This window comes from Gobio gobio (assembly GCF_949357685.1).
Source record: "Gobio gobio genome assembly, chromosome: 3".
In the NCBI taxonomy this organism is placed as follows: Eukaryota; Metazoa; Chordata; class Actinopteri; order Cypriniformes; family Gobionidae; genus Gobio; species Gobio gobio.
In genome coordinates this window covers 27,600,960-27,622,661 of record NC_137099.1, presented here as the reverse complement: position 1 = coordinate 27,622,661, position 21,702 = coordinate 27,600,960, and the positions used below count along the sequence as shown (strand labels likewise).

The following is a 21,702-nucleotide window of genomic DNA, read 5'->3' as shown; positions in this document are numbered from 1 at the left end:
TGTAGAATCTGGCGAATGTGTTGGGTGTCGCCCAGCCTGCAGCTCTGCAGATGTCTGTTAGCGAGGCGCCATGCGCTAAAGCCCAAGAGGAGGCCACACTCCGGGTGGAGTGTGCCCTCACACCAAGGGGACATGGTCGGCCTTGCTGCTGGTATGCCAAAACAATGGTGTCCACTATCCAGTGAGACAGCCTCTGCTTTGAGAGAGCGCTTCCCTTCCGCTCTCCACCATAACAGACAAAGAGCTGGTCTGAGGTCCTGAAACACTGCGTCATGTCTACGTAGGCGCGGAGAGCGCGTACTGGACAGAGCAATGCCAAGGCTGGGTCTGCCTCCTCCAAAGGCAGCGCCTGCAGGTTCACCACCTGATCTCGGAACGGAGTGGTAGGAACCTTGGGCACATATCCGAGCCGGGGTCTCAGGATCACGTGAGAGTTAGCCGGCCCGAACTCAAGGCACGCTTCGTCAACCGAAAATGCTTGCAGGTCCCCGACCCTCTTAATCGAGGCCAATGCGGTCAGCAGAGCCGTCTTCATAGACAAGAGCTTAATCTCGGCCGACCGCAAAGGCTCAAGGGAGGCCTCTACAGAGCACTTAAGACTACTGAGAGGTCCCAAGAGGGAACGAGAGGAGAGCGAGGAAGATTCAGTCTCCTCGCCCCCCTCAGGAACCTGATGATCAGGTCGTGCTGCTACTTACCTTATTGTCTCCCAGGAGATCGTGGTAGGCAGATATTGCGGCCACGTACACTTAAGGGTGGAAGGAGACAGCCTTCGTCCCACCCCCTCCTGGAGAAACGAAGCACAGACCCGATCGGGCATTTCCAGGGGTCTTCCTGGCGGGAAGAGCACCATGTGACGAAGAGGTCCCACTTCAACGCATAGAGGTGTCATGTAGACTCTGCCCTAGCGGAAGTGATGGTAGCGACCACCGCAGGTGGAGGCTACTCAAACCAGCCGCGTCCCGTCCAGAAGCCACACGTGGAGCTTCCAGAACGCTGGACGCGGGTGCCAAAAGGTGCCCCGTCTCTGAGTGAGGAGTCTCAGAGGAATAGGCCAGGGAGGGGCTGTCGCAAGGAGTAGCAGTTCTGAGAACCAGGTCCGGCCGTGCCAATGGGGCGACCAACATGACCTGCTCCTTGTCCTCCCTGATCTTGCACAGTACCTGTGCGAGAAGGCTCACTGGGGGAAACGCAAAATTGCGTAGCCCCGACAACCAGCTGTGCGCCAGTGCATCCGTGCCGACCATAGGTCAGGGAATAATACAGGGAGCAATGGGAAGAGTCCTGGGAGGCAACAGGACTACCTGTGCGTCGCCGAACCGTTCCCATATCAGCTGGACCGTCTGGGGATGGAGTCACCATTCTCCAGGAAGTGGCTGAAGTCGTGAGCTCGTAGGCTGCACGGTTCAGGACTCCCGGGATGTGGACAGCATGAAGGGACCTCAGATGCTTCTGACTCCAAAAAACGAGATGGCGGGCGAGTTGAGACATACGGCGGGAGCGTAGACCGCCCGGCCGCGTCGTCTGTCCTGACTAGTACATGTTGACCCTTCAGCAACGCTCGGAAGCGGTGCAGGGCGAACCGTACTGCCAGCAACTCGAGGCAATTGACATGCAGAAGGCGCTGGGGTCCTATCCAGGAGCCCGCGACTGCTTGTCCATTGCACATGGCACCCCAGCCCATGGATGACGCATCTGTTGATACAACAAGATGCCTGGAAACTCGTTCTAAGGACACTCCGGTCCGTAGAAAACTGAGGTTCGACCACGGGGAGAGAGTCTGTAAGCAGGCCCGAGTCACTTGAACCCGGAGCGTGCCAGACCGCCATGCCCATCTCAGGACTCGATCGCGTAGCCAGTGCTGAAGCGGTCTCATATGAAGCAATCTGAGCGGCGTTACCGCGGCTGCAGATGCCATATGCCCCAGGAGCCTCTGAAACCATTCAGTGGAACCGCACTCTTGCCCTCGACTTGTCGAAGGGAAGTCAGCAGAGACTGCGCGCGCTCGCTCGAAAGCAGCGCGCACATGGCGACCGAGTCGATCCATACCGAGAAAAGAGATCCTCTGCGCGGGGCAAAGTTTGCTCTTCTCCCAGTTGACCCGAAGGCCCAGACGGGCTAGGTGATGGAGCACCAAATCTCTGTGTCCGCAAACCTGCTCTCGAGAGTGACCCAGTATGAGCCAGTCGTCGAGGTAATTCAGGATGCGAACCCCGTGCTGCCGTAGGGGCGCAAGGGCTGCCTCGGCAATCTTCGTAAAGACGCGAGGGGACAGAGATAGCCCGAATGGTAGAACTGCGTACTGATATGCCCGCCCCTCGAAAGCAAACCGTAGGAACGGTCTGTGTCGAGGTAGAATGGAGACATGGAAGTAGGCGTCCTTCAGGTCGATCGCTGCAACCAATCGACTGGACGAACGCTTTCGAAAAGGCGTTTCGCTGTCAACATCTTGAACGGAAACCGGTGGAGGTAACGGTTCAAGACGCGCAGGTCCAGGATCGGTCAAGCCCACCGGTCTTTTGGGTACAATGAAGTACGGGCTGTAACACCCGGAATTCACCTCGGCTGGAGGGACAGGTTCGATCGCACCCTTCGCCAGTAGGGTGGCAACCTCCGCTCGCATGACGGGGGCATTAGCCCCGATCATAGTGGAACGGACTCCCCGAAAGCGGGGAGGAACCTGCGCGAACTGAATCGCGTAGCCGCACCTGACTGTCTTCGCGACCCAGCGGGACAGCCCTGGAATCTGAAGCCAGGCTCCCAGGAACTGCACCAGCGGGGTCAATCGGACTACAGGTGTACCCGGAGTGGGGCAGCGATGCAGCGTTACCGACCCGGACAAGGGAGGCTGTTGGGCGTCCCGGTGTGGGGGTGCGGTTAACGGCTGCGTCCTGACAGAGGAGACCAGGGAAGGACGCGCGTTCCACTGGGGTCTGCTCTGCCAGGAGGCTGGCGACAGAGAGGGATGCGAGTGGCGGGACCCGTGGGTGGCGCGCACTGTCATCACCGGTCTCTGGGTTCTCAGAGACAGGAACATGAGTTCTTCCCAAGCGCTGCTAGCCCGGGGGCCAGCAGCGGAAGGATTTTCCCCCGGCCCTCCACCGGGGGAAGGAGAGGCCCTGCTACCATCCCCTGGGAAGAACTGGAACCCATCTCTGAGTTGTCCACTTCCAGCGTGGCGTTTAACCAGGCTGGGGAGCGGACTGGGCGTCATCCTCAACCACCTCCACGGCGCGGCCCGGGTGAAGGCTGCTGCTGGGGCCGGGCGGGAGGAGGGAGGGCGCCCTCGGCGGCGAGCGGACTGAGGCGACTGAGCCGGCGGCTGGTGCAGCAGCTGGCCGCCGGGGCAGTACGTGTTACAGCCTCAGTCTGCTCTGGGGCGGCCGAGAACTGTTGGGCGCAGTTCCCAGCCGCGCCGCCGAAGAGGCCAGCCTGGGATATGGGTGAGTTGAGGGGGCGGGCCCACTCAACGTCCTCCAAATCACCAGGTAAGGCCAGGTGTTCTCCCGGACCACAGCTGTGGACATCTCCCGACCCAGGGAGCGTGTGGCCACCTTCACCGCCCAGGGGCGGGATCAGTCGCGGCACGCAGCTCAATGAAGAGCCCTGGGTCGGCTCCACCCTTGTGCATGTGCAACGGGGCGGCGGCCTGCCCGTAGCTCTGCAGGACCACGCCACCGAAGTAGACGAGCCCACAGGCTTTGGGAGGGTGCTTAGGACAGCCACACCACGCCACGTCAAGCCCCCTGTGGACACCGTAGTGCGCAACAGAGAGTTCAACAGTGGGGGTGAGGGGGCCCCAGTGTACCCTAGGCCGCGGCCCCATCAAGGGCAGAGAAGGTGGAGGAGGCCACCAAACGATCGCGGGAAGCACGGGGACTTCCAGGACCGCGTGATCTCCTCATGCACCTCGGGAGCGAAAGGCATTGGGGGCGGGGCCCAACAGCTGTCGGGTGCCGTCCCAAAAAACCAATCGCGCAACCACGAGCACTCGCGACTGGGCGGAGTTCCACACCAGCGCGAGACTCGCGGCTGCCCGAGATAACATGGCTGTCAACCTTAGGTCGGATCAGGCAGCGCTGACACACCCGGAGGCGGAGCACAACTCCTAATCGTCATCCCCAAAGGACTCCAGCCCACCTTGGGATGCGGCGATCGACATCTCACTGCTATCTGGAGCGTGAACGAAACGAACGAGGCGTCAGAGACGGGCCGCTGTTTCAGTCCAACACTCGCGGGTTTAAGCAATGTGCAAGAGGGGGCGTGGCCCGAGGAATGATCGTCGGGGTTCTTAATACCACGGCACCGCACTCAGGTCACCCTGGCCACCAGCCAAAGTACCGCCTCACTCGGAGACGGTAGATTGGGGTGTGGCAGAGGGGACTCTCTCTCCTCACGGAGATCACTGAGTCTCGACCGCAACATCGCGATGGTCACGTTCCCGCAGTGGGAACATGACGCATCCACAAACACTGCCCGAACGTGCTGAAGCCCAAACACATCGAGCAGTGAATGTGCCCATAGACAGCAACGGAGATCGATCGCACCCGGAAGTGCACGGGCGAACCGTCTTGAAAAAGACGTGCCACGCGCAAGCTCTTTTTGTGAGAGGAAAGCTCTGCAGAGTGCCGAAGCGCCCAGGGAAACACACACACAGCTGTTGCAGATCACTGCACAGATCAGCAGGCAGGCAGCATGAGATCGCTGGAACGCGCCGTAACACCAACACCCTGGAGAACCGCTGGTCTCTCGAAGACTGAAGAGAAGACTTCAGAATTCAGGCTTGTAGGAGTGAAGAGATCCTCTTGGCTCCAAAGCAGAAACATAATGCGATGTTCGCAGCGTACTTCCTTATATACCCACGAGGTGGGGCGGAGTTACGCATGCAAATTCCGCATGCCCATGGCATTGGCACTGCCATTGGGCGCTGTTGAATACGATGAAGATGATTGGCTTCTAAGCGAAACCCCCATTCGTTAGTCACTAACGTACGTCGTAGTGACTGAACGAAAGGGAACCTATTGTTATTCTGCTCGTCCAGCACTTTGCAACAACACAACCATGTTTCTGCAGTGACTTTCAGCATGTTTCCTTTAACAACATCTGATGTTTACGTTTTACATGGCGTGAGAAAGTCACATAAACCATGCGGAATCTGTTCAGAGCGGTCAGACTGAAACGGATTTCCAGAAATGCGATTTAAATAGGATTTCAAACCACATATAAATGTAGCTCGAATCGGATATGCACCAAAAAAACCAAACAAACACGGATTTGGACTGACAGTCTGAATGTAGTCCGTGAAAGTTAAACTAAACACACAGACACAGAACGCCCCTTCTTGGAAAGGTGCCTCCTCGCTCTGAGGTGGATAGTTAAAGGGAAGATGGGTGGAGGTTCAGGAGGTGGACAAGGGACTTGCGAGGCACTGGAAACCCATAGGGTGGTAGATAGGAGGAACCCAGGTGGAGCAGATGACGGCAAAGTCATGGAGGAGCTGATGGGAGGAACCATGGAGGAGATGATGGTGGAAGAATCCAGGGAACGGATGGTCGGCGAGGTCCCAGAGCGACCCAGGAGATGGCCATGATGGAGGTGACCCACGGTGGCAGTGATGGAGGGAGGAGCCAAGGTAGTTCTTTGTGTCCGATCGACTGAGGTGACGCAGGGAGATGGTGAGGCCCAGGCGATGTCCGATAGACCAAGAGATCCGGTGACACTGATGGACAGGGAGACCAAGGCAGAGTCTTGGTGATGAGTGGCCAAGGTGCAACAGAACTGGTAGTGATGACAAGCTAGCTGGCTCTGGCTCCACTGTGGGCTTTCGCTCAGGCTCAATGTCCGTGGCGGGTAATGGCTGGGTCTCTCGGTCTGCGGTGGGCTCTGGCTCTGTATCCGCGGTGGGTACCAGACACTGGATGCTGGATCCTCTTCTACTTCTCCCACAGCAAAAGAAGATCCATTGACCCACAGGGCGATGTACTCAGCCAGCGTCCAGCAGGAGTTTCCCCTGGGCATCACCAGCTGGATCTTATCATCCAATCTGCACCAAATCCCTCCTTGAGAATCAGGTCATTGCAGGTGGTGAGATGGCAGACACTCACAAATTCCTCCACGTACTCGTCAAGGTCTCTTCCATTCTGAAAAATAAAGATTGTGGCCCCATTGGGTCTATGAGAGAATCCCATATAGGAGCAACTTTAATGGAAGCAAGTTCCATATTTTCCTTCTTAAAGGTCTGGTATTCCGTCATGTGTAGGTTCAGATGATGAAGAGAAGGGTGAAAAAGGTTCTAAAACAAACTCAAACAATCCAATATAAGCATGTAGCAAGACACAAACAATACCAGACACTGAAGTGAGGTCAAAGAGGAAGTTAAATACACAGTGAGGATGAGACAATGAAGAAAAGCTGTGATGATTACTGAGTGTCCATAACAACAGATTAATGGCGGCAAACTAGAACAAAGGAAACATGTGACTGAAGACAAACAAACTACATTTACATGAAAATTAAACTAAACACACAGACCGTGACACATAGTGTTTTGATTTGTCTTTATTACAGTAAATAACCTCTCTTCATGTTTTTTCTATATGCACTTTTAACCAGCCTTGAGGCACTATACAAATAAACAGTGCTGGGTAGATTACATACAAATTGTAGTCTGTTACTGATCCAAAATTACATTACAAAAATTGTAGTTAGTAATGTAATCAATTACATTACACCTTTTAGGTAATATAATCTGACTACTTTTTGATTACTTTTAGATTACTTTTGACCCAACTCGCTCATAACATTGAATTAAGAGAAAGAAAATATGTTCCATTCTTTGTTATCAACAACATGAAGTAAATTAAACATACACTCCCTAACTGGGGTTTGTGAAGGACAAAAGCCTTCCAAATACATAACAATGCATGGTTGAATGACTTGCTGAGTGCTAATTCAAATAATTAAATAATTAATGTATTTGTCATGAGTTGATTCAATATGCAGTGTTATATTTTGAGAAAAAGTTAAATGATCTCTGTAAACCCAGTGGTCAAATGCTGTGTGGCCTCTCCATTATTCATGTAATTATAGTCAATGGACTAGTGGCTGGTCGTTGTGTTAGAAAGGAAAGTTTAAAAGATGAAAAATAAGAATTAGGGCAAATCAATCAACTGTAACTCATTTACTGCCATTGTGTGAATAATATGTGATCAATAAAAAAAGTAATTATAGTCTGATTACAATTATTTTAAAATGTTATATAGTTTAATTACAAGTACTTATTCTTTGGAATTCTGAATCAGTTACTGCAAATAAAGCAGTTTTATTATTACTAATAATACTGCTTTATTTGCAGTAACTGATACTGCATCAGCATGCCTTTCTTTGACATTTTGCTCAGTGTAATTTGATCTTTCTTTTGTGCATTGCAGAGCAACTGTGGGCAGAGTATCAAAATCCGACGTGTGCTGATGAACTGCCCAGAGATTGTCACCATTGGCTTTGTGTGGGATGCTGAACAGTCTGACCTCACTGAAGATGTCATCCGCTCTCTGGGCCCAAACCTCAATCTTTCGGGGGTGAGGGTCAAATCACTATGCACAACTGTAGCTAAGTGACAGGCATACAAGTTCAAAATTAACCATCTATTTATGCATTATTACTTTAATTAATATTCTCTTGGGTTTGTGTTGAGTCAGGAACAGTAACTATAGAGCAAAAGTCTAAAAATTTCTCTTTTGCATTTTTCTAATTGATTTAAAAAATGTCATGAACTTAAAGTGTTAGTCATGAATGTGAAAAATTCATATGAATATGATTGTAGAATTCTTTAGTATTTGGTACATCCTCTTTTTTCTGATGTGATCTCCACAGGTTTGTGCGAAACCTGTTGATCCATGTGATTCAAAATGTTTTGAGAATGTTTTAAATGAAGAACATGGGCATTTACTCTAAGTGAGACAATTAATTACTGGTACGAGGCCACAATTTAACTATAACAAACAAATGAATTAATTGTGGAATTAAACTTGCCTCAACACACCTGCCTGGAAGTTTCTAGTATGCCTAGTAAGACCTTGATTGGCTGGTTCAGGTGATTAATGGAGGTTGGAGCTAAACTGAGTTAAATTGTGGCTACATCGTAGTCATTAAACTAAAGTGAACTAATTAATACAACGAGACCATGATTTAACTAAAATGAGGGAACAAATGAATAAGGGAACTGATTCTTAACTTGTGGCCACAATACTATATTGTTCTCCCGCAAGGGTCTCAAAATGTGTTACTTTTGTTACTAATGTATTTGAAATGGAAATTGAAAAAAAAAATCATATTTTCAACTCAGATTTTTGGCTTCACTGCATACATAAATTTAAATGCTACATGGCTGATTGCAAATATGTGATGCTAAAATCAGCCATCTTTTGCCATACTCACCTCTATTAGACCTTAGTTTCCTCTTCAGCAGTCATATGAGTGCTGCAGGCCAATATCACATAATGTCTAGGTCACTACAGAGAGGAGACATCATGAACCTTGGCACAATATGACAAAACCATCCAGTTTGAACCTCCTGAGCTGCAGGCAGTTTACCGTTTTATTTTGAATTTGATACATTGAAGTCTAAAGATTGGACTAACGCAGTTCTGCAGTAGACTAAATGTGACAAATTGTTAAGCGCAATGCCTCAAAATATCCCCAGTCTTTCGTTTTCCTCACTCTGAGAGTTTTAAATGTCAGTTGACTGTTCTCTCTGTTTATTCTTTAGCTGTTTTATAGAGTCACTGATGAAAACGCCAAGAAAAGAGATCTCCACCTGGTGGGAATGATCTGTTACTCTAGTCGACATTACCTAGCATTCGCTTTTCACAGCAAGTCTTCCAAATGGATCTTTTTTGATGATGCAACCGTGAAAGAGGTATTTAACAAAAACACACACACTACTTACCACTGCATAATCTATATACTGTAATTTCTCAAAATATCTTAAAGACTCCAAATTATCCAACAGATTCTTCTAGATTTTCAACAAGTATCTGATGCATGTTTAGATTTATATTGCACTTTATCTTCTGAAATCATAGTTATTTTTTATAGTGTGAACAGACTTTATTGGAGTGGAACGACTCTTTTCTCCCAAACATCTGAGCCTCATACCCTGCTTTGCATTTTAGTGGAGTAATGGTACCTGAGAATGAATTCCTAAAGCATTGCAATTTACTCTTTGCAGATTAGGGATAAAACCATTAGGTAAGCACTAGAAATAGCTAATTTTTATGTCAGTTATTTAAATATATGAGGACTACATATATATATATATATATATATATATATATATATATATATATATATATATATATATATATATATATATATATATATATATATATATATATATATATATATATATATATATATATATATATATATATATATAAATTACAAATTACATCAAGCTACATCAAACACCTCTTTAGTATATAGTATAGGGTCAACCATACATGGTTTTGTTCTGTATTAAGTTATGTAGCTTTTTCTTGGTATTAAAGTGGAGTCAGATGTGGACATTTGTTAGTGAATCTATTTTTAGTTGAAGTAATTGTAATTACCAGAATGATAATGAGGTGCATACTGAATAAGTTAAGCTTAGTGTGCAGAGCTTAGTAAAGAGTTAAAACAAATACTGTCTCTATGTGATGTGATTTGTGTGCTTAAGCCTGTCTGCTTCCTGGCCTGAGCCCCAGTAAGTCAGATACTCAAGATTATTTAACAAATTTAAGAGTGTCACCTTGTAATAGGTGATGGAGTCATTCTCTTTTCAACAGGCCAGGTCTACATCACAAACTATTGCAATTACAGTATCTCTGAATGCTGTTTTACTGTATTCTCTTGACACCATTCACATATTCACCACCTTTTTGAATAGGACCAGAGCAGATTATAGTGTCTGATATCATCTTTGTTAGCACACACACCTCTTTAAAATTAATTGTTTGGATTCCCCATCTAGTAAAGACAGATGATGGTGTGAATAATAATAGCTAATAATAATTTTAAAGGGGTCATGAATTGAGAAATTAACTTTCCCTTTTGATATAAAAGGTCATGGTAATATAAGAATATCCTGTAAGTTTCAGAGCTGAAAACTTCCTTGTTAGTCAAAGAAAAGCTTTTATTGTCACCAGGCCCAGCAAACGATCGATTTCAGAATATGCCACACCTTGACGTCATCGTGTGGTGAAGCACCGCCTCAATAGAAAAAGAACAAGGCCTTATTCTGTAGCCACGCCCACCGACCCGTGCCTGAGATGATATAGGCCTAAATAGAGCTAAACCGCATCAAACTTTTACGCAATAAACATAAAGCAAATAAGCTTAATTCGGATTCCAATATTTTTAATGCATGGATGAACTTTATTTTTAATGAAGATCCAGCTCACCTGGGAAAGACATTGCACGTCTGTTCCTTTAGTTCACCACGGATTCGTTTGTAGACAAAAGACTGGATTTGCAGACAGGATGAGATTACATGAATGAATGAAGAAACACACTAATGTGAGTACATTTTTTTTTATATGTGATAGTATTGCATTGTTACAAATCGTATTGATTATGTGTACATGTCTAACTGAACATACCTTAGCACGCTGTCACAGGCTGGAGAATCCTTTATTTGTGGTGTTGTTGGTTCCCGGGGCTATGTGTTTTTCAGACGGGCTACCAAAACTTATCCTATCTTAAATAGTGAAGTAACATTCCTTTCTTGATGTGCGTTGTTCACTCTCTTGACTTGAAGTGCGCGCGCGCACGTGTGTACGGTTGATGCTTATATCGACCGATCGGGCGGGCCAAGTAATAAAAAAAACAACAACATTCCAATCAATCACGGGTGGATGAGAGATAAATCATTGTGTTTGTTCCCACGTACTGACGGGAGCAGAAGCTCATTAAATATGCAAATATTATCCAATCCTAGCGGTTTACTTCCAAGTCTTCAGTGCGGCACGCCCATTAAAACCAAGCGTTTCTTGAGAGAGCCTCAAAACCAGGGCAGAAAATAGCCTATTACTTGTTCATCATGATGTTTTTGAATGTAAAAACCGACCAAAATTGTCATAAGTTGATCTCAGTCAACAGTATAACACATTTTAAAAAGCCAGTTCATGACCCCTTTAAATATGCCTCTGAATTAAGAGTGTCTTGCTCCCAGTTTGCATTGCACTGTGGTTGCACATGCATCTTCTAAAAACTGCTGAAAAGCAACATCATCATACTCTGTATACAACCAGTTCTCGAAGTGGAAAACAAGTGCCAGTACTCCAGAGGGTAGCGTTCCGGGGCGGTCAGAGTATCTGCAACACGTTAGAAGTGCCGATACGCAAGAAAAGTGAGGATACGCTACAGATTAAAATATGGAAGAGCATACCGCCACACTTCGAGCACTGGGTACAGCAGCTTGTCACTGGTGCAGTCCCCTTACAGGGATATCTTTGTACCTTATTTACTTAAGTTCATAGTAGTACCTTAAGGGTATTATATTACTATTACTCAAAGATACTAAAATGCATCTTTTAGGGGTTAATAAGCTACAAAACTATCCTTTTAGGGGCCCTGCCCCAGTGACAAGCTGTTGTATCCCTAAAGGTACAACTTTTGCACAATTTTTTCAAAATGTGGTAAGCTCTCTGATATTTGAACCTCTTGTTGTTTACTGACATATTCTTGTATCCAATATCTTGTATCTAGATTGGCTCCAAGTGGAAAGACGTGGCATCTAAATGTATTCGAGGTCACTTCCAGCCACTCCTCTTGTTCTATGCCAACCCGGATGGTACCGCAGTGTCCAATGAGGACGCCCCCAGACAGACCACCATGTGGTCCCGTTATAACTCCCCCCTCAATGGGAAAGGGACAGGTAAGACTGGTCATCTTGTTCAACAGTGTTTAAACAAAATCTATAATTTGCCGTTTTCTTACCCTAATACTTGAAAAATTACCTTTTATAATTTTTATTATTATGCTTTTGGCTTGGGGTATAATCTTATATTTAAAAATATGTAAAATAATTTTTTTCGACTATTTACATTTTAATCTTTTGGACAAAACATCAAGTCGAATCCAAAGTTAATAAACCAAATCAATCAATCAAGTCATTTTCTTCAAATCATATAAAAGTATGTTTTATTATGAATTATCTTTTATATGGAAATTCTATTTGTAACTGATTTTGAACACAAATCCCAATTTTGCGGCAAACATTTGCTGGGTGGATGAGTTGATTTCTGCTCGGGTTTCTGAACTCTACCAAGGACAGGGATTATCACCCACGCGCACTTTCTCTCTCTCTGCCTTTCACTTTATCGCTCTCTCTTTCTATCTCTCCTAATCCTTTCCCTCTGGCCTCTGCATTGCACAGCTATTCTCTTGTCCCCTCTACCGAATTTTCCCTCCATTCTTTCTTCCGTTCTTGCTTTCCTATGACTGATGAGCTAAATGGATATTCTCCCCAGGCTGTCATACTCACCGAGTCCTATTGGAATGGGAAAGCATTTTTATTTTCCCATGAAAAACTGTAAGTAGTGTTTGTCTTTCTTTTCTTTTTCCTGTAAGTTTCATTGATTTTATTCTATTTGTGTCAATAGCTGACCACATAAGGGGAAATGTATTTTTCTTTTTATGTATGTGCAGTTTTATGCATAGTGGGATGCAACACCGAGTGGTGTTGTGCATGGGTAACTATTGCAGTTGTGCAGCAATTTGTCCACTTGATAACTTCCCTCCTCTGCTGTACCTTTGTGTGTATCTTTGGTAGTTGCTCATTCTTTTGTAGACGGTGAAAGGTCTTAATGTGTTCCTGGATTTGTTCCTCTGGTGCTTTTGGAAGGATGTTTAATGTGGGATCTCTGCCAGCTTGTTCCTGTAGTCTCTGCTGAGCTCTGTACTTTAGACTGAGTTGGCAACACTTCTGCTTTGCAGAAAACAGATGCTCTCTTGGTAGTGGTAGACTACTGCAGTGCCATGATTTCATCAAAGTTGCTAACTTTTTACTTGCTTCAAATTCTGGGCTTAAAAACAGCATTACCTATCAAAGTTTCACTTTGAAAAAGAATGTTAGTGAATAGGAGAACATCAGTCAAATTACTCATTAAATATTTTGTATGTTTATATACTGTATTTAACAAATACTTAGGCAGCACTAATAAGAAACTGCAACAGCACTTTATTTTTCATCTGATTTTAAATTGTGTTACTGCATGGTTTAAAATAATTGTCCCTGAAAATTGTAATGAAGTGCCAGAGACATGGTGTAGTGCAGGCCAGGGTTCCTCAAATTCGATCCTGGAGGGCCACTGTCCTGCAGAGTTTAGCTCAAACCCTGATCAAACTCACCCACTTGTGGTTTTTCTAGTGATCTGTTCTCTAGTCTTTTCTTCCCTGTTGTGATGATCGGCTTCACAAACGAAACAAAACAAAAAATATGATTTTGTCCATCTGGAATTTAATGAATGATTGGATCATTGTGGTTTGCTATTGCTGTGATCTAATGTGAGTGACAGGTTTTCCCGCCCTCATGCCAGTAAACATGTCATGAGAGAAGAGAAGAGATGTTGCTGTAAGGGGAGGGGAAGTTATTTTGACCAAATATTATGAGGGCATGTGAGGTTTTTTTTGTTGTTGTTGAGTTTTATGTCTATCTCTCTTCAAGTTAGATTATATTATGATCAATGTCGATTTAAATCCAAAACATTTTCTATTGTGTTTTTTTATGGTGGTATTAGTTTAACTGTATTATTTTTCCCTATTGGTTTTATTTATTATACAACATTTATGTGTGTACAGTTGCAGATCCACATTGCTCTTCATCTATGGGGAATGCAGTAATCCATGTGCTTATTTTTTCCCTGTTTATACATCTAGGGTGGCTCACTGCATGTCCTATATAAGCACATAATAAGCAAGTTTGTCCTCTCTCACTCCCAGCAGAAGTTTGTAGACACAGCAGAGATGTAATGTAGTTTAGCAAGCCGTCTCTACCCAGAGCTGTTTGAGGAGTTACAGATTGCATTGGCTTATTTGATTACTTAACTTTCTCTTGGATGAGATACAGAGTCAATTTGTAAAGGCCTTTCTCTGCGAATAAACCATTAAAATAGGTCAATATACTTATCACATTATATGCCCCTTGCATCATGTGTTATGACTAAATAAATGTTGTTGTTACTTGCAAATACTGTATTTTGCAAAATACTACACCAGCCAACAGTCAAGTTCAGTCATCATTTACTCTCCCTTGTGTCGTTCCAAACTCATGTTTTGTTCTTATCTGACTTGTCTTTCTTTCGTGGAACACAAAAGGATAAGTTTACCAGAATATTCTCACTGCTCTTTTAGAAAATTATGGTTTATTTTCCCTTTTTGGGTTTCATTGTATGGAAAAGAGTGGTTTGAGTTTTCTGCCAAATTTCTCTTTTTGTATCCCATAGAATAGAAGGATTGAATCCACATGAGGGTAAGTAAATGATGACATTTTAAAACTATCCTTTTAAAACTTATGATGCTGCAAAATATCTACAAAGTATCAGTGTTATTTTAGTATTATTTATATAATATTATAGTGTTTAATAATATTTTGAATTTGCTTTTGTTGTTCCAATGTATCCAATATAAATTTTTTATTGTATTTCATCTTTATTTCAGTTACTGAAAATTATTTAAATTTAAATTTTACTTAACAATAACAAGCAAATTATTGACATGTAAACACTAAATATAAATAAAAAGTTAGAAGTTAGAGTTCCCTCTCAAAAGCTTTTCTCAATGCTGCACATTCATATGCATTGGGAAAACATAATTTGTTTGACGGAGGGAGGCTCAGAAGCAGAGTGTAGCGAGTCACGTTCCCCCTCATAAAAGACTGGGGAGGGGCTTGCAAATCAAATTCTCAAATCTGGCCTCCTTTTAGGCTGTTGAGCGCGTTGAGCCGCTCACCAATCTTTTTTATCTCCGCAAAGAAAGTCCTGATGTTTTTGAACCCAGGACCATGGGGTTGTGCCACCCACTGGGACGGGGCGCATAAAAATACATCAAGCAGCTCCTTCCCAACTCCCCTTATATTACCTGTTCCACCGGTCTTGGATGGCCATCCAGCCCAAGGTATCTGGAGAGGTCATCATCTCGATTGGCACATAAATTGCCTCAAATTGATGGCTATATTTCTGGCCTTGAAGTACTTCCTCCAGCAGTTAAGTGGCTACCATGTCCTAATGCGGGTGGACCACACTACAGTAGGCGCCTACATAAATTGTCTAGGTGGACTGCATTCACGTCGCCTAAACAGGCTAGCACAGCAGGTTCTGCTTTGGGCTCAGGACAAGTACCTTTCCGTCACGGCGATTTACATCCCTGGGCATTTGAATGGGAGCAGACTTTATATCCAGACAGGCTGTGACAAATAGGGAATGAAAGTCAAAGTAGGCAAACAGATTTGGGAAATATTTAACGAAGCAGAGGTGGACCTTGCCTTGCCTCCCAGGAGACTGCGCAATGTCCCATCTACTTCTCTCTGAATCACCCAGTCCCCTGGGTCTGGACACCATGATGCATACATGGACCAGGCTAAGTCTGTATGCATTTCAACTGATCACTCTGCTTCCGGGAGTCATGGCCAAGGTCCGTCAACAAAGCTCTTGCTTCTTATTGATAGCGCCTTGTTGGCCAACCAGAATTTAGTTCTTGGAGATAATTTCCCTTCTTGACGGCTCACACTTGGTGATTCCGAACAGGAGGGACCTTCTGTCTCAGGTTTAGGGGACAATATTTCACATGGTTTGCCACACACTGACTGATGGGGCTCCAGTTGGGAAGGTCCCTCTGATCACCTGCTTCATCCTTCTGAAGCCTTCTGTCCTCCGCCATTCACTACTCTAGAGCAGGAGAAACTTCACCTACTGTGTCCAGTTTGTGCTCTCCAGACCTAAGTCCACCGCACTAGCCAGTGGCTTAAGTCAGAGCAACTTTTAATTTGCTATGTGGGCCGCAACCGGGGGTCGGCTGCCACCAAGCAAACAATGTCACACTGGGTGTGGGATGCCATTGCTCTAGCCTATGAGGCACACAGTCAAGCTTCAACTCTATGAGTTAGGGCTCATTCCACCAGGGGGTTGCATCCTCCAGGGCCTTGGTAAGAGGCGCCTCCTTGCAGCAAGTATGTCATGTGGCAGGCTGGTCCTCTCCGCTCACATTTATCAGATTTTATTGTTTGGATGTTCATGCCACTCCAGGATCACATGTCAACATCCCAAGCTCATGTATGAGACCTCTTCGTGTGCACACACTACACAACCTTGAGGGGTCCAGACACTTCCTAGTGCTGCTGTGCTGGTATTCTCATTCCCAAAGCATTTGAGTATGCAGCATCGAGAGTAGCTTTTTAAAGGAAATGTCTCGGGTTACTTGACTGTAAACCTGTTCCCTGATAAAGTGGGAACAAGATGCTGCGCCTCAATGCCACACTGGGGATGTGTCTAGATGTCCCTTCAGACAAAGTGATAGCCTGAAGGCGCACCTGTTTCATGTCTATTTATAGCCTTGCATGAGCACACACTCCAATGACGTCATCGTCAGAGGTTATTTAAGCCAAGTTCTGGGTGAGTTTGCACACATACTTCACAACCGGTCAAACATTGTTTTCTCAATGCATATGAGTTTGCAGAATCTCGTTCCCTTGTTTTCAGGGAACAAGGTAACAGTCAAGTAACCTGAGACTTTCTTACAGTTTATATTACTGAATTACAAAAACGTTGTGCTTTTAGTGTTTTGAAACACACTGAACTAAAATTTCAATGTAATTCTTCTACTTAAGAAACAAAACTTTTGCAATGGCAAAGTTTTATGTATGTATGCATTTGAAAAGTCTAATTGAATGTAGGCTTACCCCTGTGATTTCTCTGTCTCTCTTTCTCTGTTGCAGACACTCAGCTGTCAAGCTCTAAGAAACTGGACAGTGTGAGAGATGTGAGTGCTGGTTCCCAACGAACAAATCAGGGATCCCACAAAACACCAATGCAGTCTTCAACCAATCGTTGTAAGTCATCATCATTACTTCATGCCTGTACAGTATTTTATGCTTCTAAGCAATAGTTACATGTTTACTCAAAATTGAAAATGTTCTTATCATTTACTCGCCCTCATGCCATCCCAGTTGTATATGACTTTCTTTCTTCAGATGAATACAAGCAAAGATTTGTAGAAAAATAATCTATCTTTGTGAGTCCATACACTCTAAAAAAAAAAAGGTTCTATATTGCACCAAAAATGGTTCTTGGCTCATAATCATAGGGGAACCTTTTTTAGTGCTATATAGCACCAATTTTGGTGCTTCAGTGGTTCTTCAGCGGTTCTTCAGAGGTTCTTCAGCGGTTCTTCAGAGGTTCTTCACCGGTTCTTTGACTAAGGTGCTATATAGCACCTCTGAAGAACCGCTGAAGAACCACTGAAGCACCAAAATTGGTGCTATATAGCACTAAAAAAGGTTCCCCTATGATTAAGAGCCTTTTTTTTTAGAGTGTATAACATAAGTTGATGCTTGAAAAACCACACAAACCCACCACGACGGTAATCCACACGGCCCCATTTAAGCCAAGTTTGTTAATAAAACATCATTTATTAGTGTGGAAAATATACTTTTTTAAAATAATTATGTTCACTTTGTCTTCATTTGTATTCATTTGAAGAAATAAAGTCATATCAGAACACCTTTAATGACATGAGGGTGAGTAAATGATAAGAGAATTTTCAATTTGGATGGAGTATCTTTTTCACTAAAGAAAGAAACAAAGTTTAAAGGAATTATATAATAAAGATAATTTTATGAGAAGAGTGAGGCTCTTTAGAGTTTTGATCCTACCAATTTCTCCCTTTTCATTGTCGCAGTTAAAGTGCTTCCAGAAAGTCCCAGTAGGTTTCGAGAGTCTTCCAGAGATTTTTCTCACCGAGGAGGAGGACAGAGGAGAGAGAGTGAAAGAAGCTACCGAAGATCAGACTCTGTTCAACACAAAGGTAAATTAATGAATAATACATATTTGTAAAGAAATATTTGCATTATTGAATCTAAAATGAATTATCATCCTGTGGACAGTAGCCTTTGTAGAGCCCATTATATATTTCTCTTTAATAAAGCCAATAGAATAATGCAGTTCTAATGATAATTTACACCGAATAAGTGTCATACAACAATTATGCTCTTTTTTATAAATGTGCTCATAAAATATTTACACTTTAATCATATTTTGATGTTAATGTAGACCATACTTCACATACTTAATTTTTACCTTGCAGATTTAGAATTTTGTAGTTCATGGAGATTTGTGTTGCACATGTAATATGGTTTCCACTCATAATATGCATCATCATCCACATGCCAAAAAGAATTGCTAAACCTTTTCATGAGCACTAGAGCCCTTTTAGCATAAGCCAGATTTGTCTCTGAAATTAGGTTTCATATGATCATTTTTATACATTTATGCATCTTTTGCTATGAATTTGAGACATGAATTTGAATATTGGAAAAAAAAAAAAATATATATATATTCAAGCCTACATATTATTGTGTTGATCAATCAGACATTTTGACACTATCAGCTTTTAATAATATTTTAAAATTTTAAATTATATTTATATTATTCACTATTGAGTCCACAGAACTATCAAACAAATGCATCAACCATTTGAAATTACAACTAATGAACTAATGATGAATCAATGCAATGCTTATTTTTTCCCCCATTTCGTGAACCTTATTACTGTAAGATTTTATTTTGGCTCACAAGCCAGCATATACAGCCACTGTTTATTTAGTTGAGATAGCAGCTTACAGATATTTTTCTAGGAGTTTGAAAACATGAAAGAAGCCATGTGCCCATTGTGATTCAACATTTCTATTTTCAGCTGGGGGCGCTTGCTCTGACAGACGGAGCTTCTAAGGGCAACTTACACACATGAAAAAAGTTTGAGTACTGGCTAACCTCCAAAATAACAGCAAACCATCTGTCTTATTAAACAGGCTGTAGAAAGCATATATCTGTTCAAAGAGTCTTAATATTCATGTTAAAATCAGTGTAACCTTATGAGTCTTACTAGGTTTCAATCAAAAGTTGAATCTGTTAATATTTTTTAATGGACCTGAGCTAACGTGAACTAACAGTCAACAGTTGTATTTTTATTACCTGATATTAAAAAAGATAATACTATATATAGCAAATGTATTGCTCACTGTTAATTAATTTTAGTAAATACATGAACTAATGTTAACTAATGGTTTTACCTTTTTTCAGTTAAGTTAAAGCAAAATAATAATAGTAATTATAAAATCGTAAGAGATATTATAGAGTCTGTGAAAATTTCTGATCTCTCATCCTTTTACATATAGGTAGCACTTTAGAACATTCATTAACTAAATTACTAAATATTACTAGATTATAAAGGCCTATTATCTAACATCACTAATGTGCATTTAATACATTAGAAACAGCATGAAACTATGATTGACAGCATTTGTACATTTTAAAAATGTCAGAATGTATTTGCTTTAGATAACAAAATATCAAATTAAGTGACATACAGTATGTAAACAAATTATGTTGAATTAAGGGATGCTTTTTTCCAGAAGTAACTTTTCTGAGCCATTTATATTTATTATTTAAAAATGAACTGGTGTCAAGGTGATTAAATTTTTTGTAGAGTCAGTTCCCCTTAAGTGTCCTAAAATATGACAACCGGAACAGATCTTGTTTTATCCTGAACAGAAAACAGTTTTAAAATTTGACACGTAAAACTTTTTTGTCAGATGCTTGGCTTGAAATGTGTATATTTGCAATCATTCTTTAAATTATATTATATGTTATTTAAGTCATTGATTAATTTAAAGTAGCTTAGGTATCCAAATATATTTTGGACCACTGTTTTTTATATTTATAATTTGTTTTTTTTAGATATGACATATCCTCGATCATCTTCTCCCCCTGAAAATGGCCCGAAGTTTCATTCTGACCAGAGACCGAGAACTCTCTCCTCACGTGTCTCTCGACCTGAGCATTCTTCAGTACATCCTCGTGTATCACCCCAGGAGTCGCGCTCAAACCAGGGAATGACCACTGGCACCAGTCGTCACATTGATTCATCATCCCTCTGCCATCATGGGTCCACGAATCTCCCCGAGCGTGGCAAGTCCAAGCCCTCATGGAGACCAGTGCGAGAGGTCCTGAATGTTGACAGTGTGCTAAGTGAACTAGAACAACGTCAGCAGCAGCAGCAAATTGGGAGCCCTCGGTGTGTCCGCCGCTTTGGCCACGAGAGAGGGCTGATGAAGGAAAAACAAAAAGGTCTGATGACTATTTACGAAGATGACTCACGTTTGGAGACTGAAAGTCAAAGCTCACAGGAGTCTCAGCGACAGATGATGGTGACCAGACCTAAAGGTGGAGCAAATGTAGCACAGCGGAGTGATAATTGGATGATCCAGAGGACAGAATCAGGATACGAGAGCAGTGATAGGTTGAGCAGTGGTTCCACCAATCCTGACTCACCAGGTGTTGAGAACTTCACAGGCAAAGAGCTCAGACTCAGTCAAGAAGCACAGCACCTCAGGTATAGGAGAAGTTAAGTAAAGATAGGTGTGAATTTTTTCTTTTGGATTCCTTGGTCTTAATGCAGCAGTGTATTTTTTCAGGGATCAAGGCCATAATAATCAAGGTGATTCAAAAATGGAGGCAGTGCGTTCTCCGCTCTATCACAGTGAGTATTGCCCATGCGCCATGGCATCATGTCAAGTCACCTTTATTTCTGTTACGCTTTATACAATACAGATTGTTTCAAAGCAGCTCCACAGTAATAAACAGGAAAATAACTAAATAAATTATGCACGCTTCTTAATATGAGGCAAACTTAAATTCTGCTTTAAAGTAGCTCTATAAAGTCGTTATTCAGCTCAATTTAGTTCAGTGTTGAGTCAGTTCAGTTCAATAACTGTGTAAAGTTCATCAATTATGAAACCAGTTAAATACAAAGTTCTGTCATGAAACTGTAGATGGCGCTGCCTGATAAGTCCTTAACTCAATCTCCTGTAGGGTGCAGCTGATTGGTTCCTGCTGTATCAGTAGCCAATGAGCTTGCATGCTCAGCCTTTAAATATTTGGTTAGCATTTGCTCTAGCAGTTTCAGCATGTTTTCAGAAACCCTCCACCTTCCCCAGCTCCCCAGGAATTCAGTTTAGTTCAAGTTTTGTTCTTGTCCGATGCAGTCAAATCGCTATTATTATTGCTACCATCATCTCTTGTTACAATTGAACTGTTTTGCCAGTGTAATCTCTTTTTTGAAAGAAGTCTCTTATGCTCACCAAGGCTTCATTTATGAAATAAAAATACAGTAATATCATGAAATAATATTATCTATTTGAATATATCTTAAAATGTAATTTGTTCCTGTGATGCAAAGCTGTATTTTCAGCATCATTACTCCAGTCTTCAGTGTCACATGATCCTTCAGAAATCATTCTAATATGCTGATTTGCTGCTCAAGAAACATTTCTTATAATTATTATCAATGTTGAAAACATTTTGCTGCTTAACATTTTCGTGAAAATGGTGATACTTTTTGGAAAATAAAAATAAAATATAGAAAGATCAATGAACATCTATTTGCATTTAT

At 42.9% G+C, this 21,702-nt stretch overlaps 1 protein-coding gene across 3 annotated transcripts in view; it reads left to right on the top strand.

The window, feature by feature from the left end:
* The window catches only part of usp53b (ubiquitin specific peptidase 53b), a 40,194-nt gene that overhangs the window by 12,443 nt on the left and 6,049 nt on the right, over nt 1–21,702 (top strand). For all 3 annotated transcript variants that reach the window (XM_079812937.1, XM_079812938.1, XM_079812936.1), the window contains exons 8-14: nt 7,431–7,577; nt 8,768–8,917; nt 11,746–11,914; nt 16,970–17,083; nt 17,932–18,057; nt 19,989–20,643; nt 20,726–20,790. In XM_079812937.1, the coding sequence (XP_079669063.1) occupies nt 7,431–7,577; nt 8,768–8,917; nt 11,746–11,914; nt 16,970–17,083; nt 17,932–18,057; nt 19,989–20,643; nt 20,726–20,790 (1,426 nt within the window). The remainder of the gene's footprint in view (nt 1–7,430; nt 7,578–8,767; nt 8,918–11,745; nt 11,915–16,969; nt 17,084–17,931; nt 18,058–19,988; nt 20,644–20,725; nt 20,791–21,702) is intronic.